We start from the raw sequence: 4,489 nt of genomic DNA, 5'->3' as shown, positions 1-4,489 counted from the left end.
ACACACACACACACACGCACGCACACGCACGCACACACACACACACACATTACAGTACATAATCTACTAAGCAATGTAATGTTCATGCTATTTCTAAGCAACCACTAGTGTTTCTACGGATACGAGTTGGTTTTCGTGCGAGCCACGCAAATTAAGGTGGAGGGTTATTTCCGCGTGTGGTTTTTGCTTGCCTCCTTGACTTCACCGCCACACGTACTACGTTAGCCGCGACACGCTGTTCAGTTACCACAGCGCCTCCGAGGCCTTCCTCCAGCGACTCATGTCTATATACGTTTCGTCCCACTACAAGGTGAGTCCCTCCGGTTGTGCGCCGGTGCTGCCATCTGTGGCGCGAATTAGTGTTTTCTCGTAACGTTCTGCGATGTGCTTAATCGTGGAATTCCGTATTTTTTTCACGTAATTTCGTTCGTTTTACGTCGCATTGTATTGTTTGAATTTTATATTGTGTATATTAATATTTTAATTCTGTTTTATTTCATATTTTGTGTTTATTTACATTGTTATTTTCGTCATTTAACATCATTAATGTTTCAGCTGTGGTTTTTGTTTACGCAGTACTAGCGCTTCACGCGATATTCCATGTTGTTTATTTCACAACTTGTCTTCAACGTTACATGTTGTTTATTTCACAACTTGTCTTCGACGTTCCACGTTGCAGAACACTCCCAACGATCTACAGATGCTGTCGGACGCGCCGGCCCACCACTTGTTTTGCATGCTGGGACCTGTCGACTCCACGCAGAACAGCCTTCCCGAAGTCCTCTGCGTGCTGCAGGTGAGGAGACAGACGCTAAATCACGCCCGTGTTTTTGCAACAAGTGGCCATCCGAACCGTCTAAAAATTGAAATCTAAAACTAGAGGCAGTTGACGAAACGTGAAACGGGGATTGTATGATGTTTGTTCTCTGCCACAGTAGTTATATACCCTCCGAATTATGTATCATTACAACAAGAGAACGTCCAATCCTCTGAAAATGGAAAAATCAAAATCAAAATTATGAGACAGCCGACGAATTTTATGACATGGATCATCATATGCCATAACCATCTCGCATCTTCCTGTAAGACATTATACCTTTCTCAACCCTGTGTCTCTCTCTCTCTCTCATTCTCGCAGGTTAGCCTTGAAGGCGAAATCTTGAAGGCGTCAGTGATTGAGAACTCGGCGAGAGGCAAGAGAGCTGCTGGGGATCTCATACCCTGGACCATCAGCCAACAGGTGTGCTGTTTAGCTTCCCAGCTTACCCCACGAACCCCCTTATATTACATCAGTTAACAGGTGTGCTGTTTAGCTTTCCAGCTTAACCCACGAACCACTTTATATTACATCAGCCAACAGGTGTGCTGTTCAGCTTCCCAGCACACCCCCACGCACCCCTTATATTACATCAGTCAACAGGTGTGCTGTTTAGCTTCCCAGCTTAACCCACGAACCACTTTATATTACATCAGCCAACAGGTGTGCTGTTCAGCTTCCCAGCACACCCTCACGCACCCCTTATATTACATCAGTCAACAGGTGTGCTGTTTAGCTTCCCAGCTTACCCCCACGAACCCCTTATATTACATTACATTATACGTTTATTATTATTATATTGTGTGTGCGTGCGTGCGTGCGTGCGTGCGTGCGCGAAAATTTCTCTGATATTGCCATGAACTCCGATGAACTTATTCCGAGAGTCCATTGTAATTAGCTGTTGCAGTTTTCTGATTTTCTGATTATCTGATTTTGCAGTTTCAAGATCCTGAGTTTCCGGGTTTGGCCGGAGGCAGGGTTGTCCGCATAGCAACGCACCCCGACTACCAGGGAGTAAGTGATCTTTAAAACCTGTTCTACCTGCAGGTGTTCTCCTGAAAACTTACCTGTAACCTGAGTTTAACAAATACACGTGCTGCTGTTACTAGTGGTTACTAGATACATAAAGCTACGTCCGTAGAGAATTACTTATATAACACACCGAATTTCACAGCAATATTTTCACAGCAATTGAAGTTCGTATTATACCACGCAAATATTCGTTGTTTTGAAGTAAACCTGTGTAATTTTGTTGACTTTAAGATGGGCTACGGCAGCCGTGCCCTCCAGCTGCTGCAGAAATACTACGAGGGAAAATTTCCCAGTCTTGACGATCCCCCGAAAGAGACGGCTGACACGGTCGGTTCCGAGGTGAGTGTGTGTGTGTGTTCTTTCTTCTCGTCCGCAACACTGCTTTTCTGCTTGCCTGCTTGTATGTTTCCCCGCTTCCTTTCTTACCTACCTTCCTGCTTACCTGCTTCCTTTCTTACCCATTTCCTTTCTTACCTGCTTCCTTTCTTACCTGTTTTCTTTCTTACCTGCTTCCTTTCTTACCTGCTCCCTCTCTTACCGGCTCCCTTTCTTACCTACTTTCATGCTTACCTACTTTCCTGCTTACCTACTTTCCTGCTTACCTACTTTCCTGCTTACCTACTTTCCTGCTTACCTACTTTTCTTTTTACCTGCTTTTCTTTTTACCTCTCATTTTACCTGCTTCCCTGCATACTTGCTTGACACTCTCACGACCTCTCTCCTCTTCTGCGACACTCTTCTTACCTTCTTACTTACTCTCTCGTACTTTCTCCCTACTACCTACTCTTTTTTTACTCGCTTTCCTGCAGATATTTCCCTGAGAATCTCACTACCTGTCTCCCCTTCCGCAACACTCTACCACGCGAGCGTCCCTGCTTAACTCTCACTACTTCCTCTCTCACTACTTTCCTCCTACGTCGTGACCCTCACCGGTCTCTACTCCCTACTTGCAGTGTCGAGAACAAGTGGCGTACTAAGCACATCCTCAACTCGCGCAACCCCGTGTGGAACGAGACGATCATGTACGAGAACCTGCCGCGCTCCGAGCTGCATCGCCGCCGCGCCGAATTCAGCGTCTGGAACCGCATGAAGAGCGGACAGAGCGAGTTCCTGGGGGAGGTGCTCATCGAGTTGTCAGGTAAGCCGTCTCCCCCTCCTCCCCTCCCCCCAGTGATGCTCCTAGTCAGGCTCCTAGTCAGACCTTGTTGTGGCATACTGCGGTGTGGCTCCGAGGTCCGCCCTCCAAGGACATCCATAAGGAATCGCGGACAGAGCGAGTTCCTGGGGGATGTGCTCATCGAATTGTCATGTAAGTCGTCTGCCCTCCCCAATGTCTGTCTTAGTACGGCCCTGGTGTAGCCTAGTGAAGCTCCAATAAATCTCCTAGTTTAGCTCTGGTGTAGTTCCGTGGTCCGCCCTCCAGGGACATCCAGTTCCTAGGAGATGTGCTCATCGACTTGTCAGGTAAGTCGTCTCTTTACTCCTACCTTTGACCCTTTAAGACAAGATTTCCGTTTTTCTCTGACCGTTGAAAAGTTATTACACTTCCCCCTACCCACTGAAGGGCTTCTAGTCTATAGACTATAGAAGTGTTTATAACCTGGCTAGGAAACCTCAAAATGGAAGGGTATCCCATACCGCCAACCAATTGCAAAAATGAATTAACCATAACCCTAAACCCTAACGCTATGTCTATCCCTGACGATAGGACTAACACTAAAAACAACGCTAATCCTAGCGCTAACAATATAGGATAACCCTAACCCTAACCATGATTCCACTCCTAATCCCAAAACTGCAAGCCAAATCCTAAACGTAACCCCATAACCCGTTCCCTAACTCCACACTCAACACTGATTATAACACCGACCCTAACCCTAACCACAATAGCCGACGAATCTATCTCTAATAAATCGCCCCCGAATAATTCTAACCCTAACTATATAATTTACAACTCCATCCCTTAACAAATCATCATAACAGGCGGACAATTGCTATCTCGCTTGCCGGCATTCGCAGCAGATGCGCATCGATCAATGGCGGCGAGTAAATATAAATATATACGTACGCTGACTGATTACTCAGGGGAGATAGCGGAGTCAAGCGCGCGCGCTCGCGTGGTGCACGTCCGAGTGATTGATTGCATATTCGATCAAACCACAATATCGGGTAGAACTGGACACGGAGAAAAATTGTGCGTGGAAGAGGGGGCGGGGGTAAAGCGGGGAGAGGGAAAATTCTAACGAACGCGGGGAGGGGAAAAATTCTAACGAACGCGGGAAGGGAAAAATTCCAACGGAACTGGGGGATAGAAAAAAATTCCAGCGCAAGTGGGGAGAGGAAAAAATTCTAACGCAACCGCTTGCGAAGGAGCGCCAAACTAACGGAGGATGAAATATTCAGATCCGACGAATAATAAATATAGGTAAAATAATGCGCGGAAGAGAAAAAATAATGCGCTGGAGGGGAACAAAAATTCCAACGCAAGAGGAGGAGAGGAAAAACCAACGCAAGCAGAGCAGGAGATGGCAAACAACGGCGGTGTGGGTATAAAGTATTCAGGTATACAGGGTAGTATCCGTAGTAGTAGTAACCGTGGTGATGTTCTCTCTCTCTCTCTCTCTCTCTCTCTCTCTCTCT

The 4,489-nt window shown here is 46.5% G+C and overlaps 1 protein-coding gene across 1 annotated transcript in view; it reads left to right on the top strand.

Moving 5' to 3' along the window:
• The window catches only part of LOC106814460 (N-acetyltransferase 10-like), a 25,976-nt gene that overhangs the window by 12,172 nt on the left and 9,315 nt on the right, over positions 1-4,489 (top strand). Inside the window, exons 12-16 of the mRNA XM_014818775.1 lie at positions 209-310; positions 680-796; positions 1,139-1,240; positions 1,757-1,831; positions 2,081-2,188. Coding sequence (XP_014674261.1) covers positions 209-310; positions 680-796; positions 1,139-1,240; positions 1,757-1,831; positions 2,081-2,188 — 504 coding nt within the window. The remainder of the gene's footprint in view (positions 1-208; positions 311-679; positions 797-1,138; positions 1,241-1,756; positions 1,832-2,080; positions 2,189-4,489) is intronic.

This window comes from Priapulus caudatus, unplaced genomic scaffold (genome assembly GCF_000485595.1).
Source record: "Priapulus caudatus unplaced genomic scaffold, Priapulus_caudatus-5.0.1 Scaffold928, whole genome shotgun sequence".
Taxonomy (NCBI): Eukaryota; Metazoa; Priapulida; class Priapulimorpha; order Priapulimorphida; family Priapulidae; genus Priapulus; species Priapulus caudatus.
This window is presented reverse-complemented; position numbering and strand designations above follow the sequence as displayed.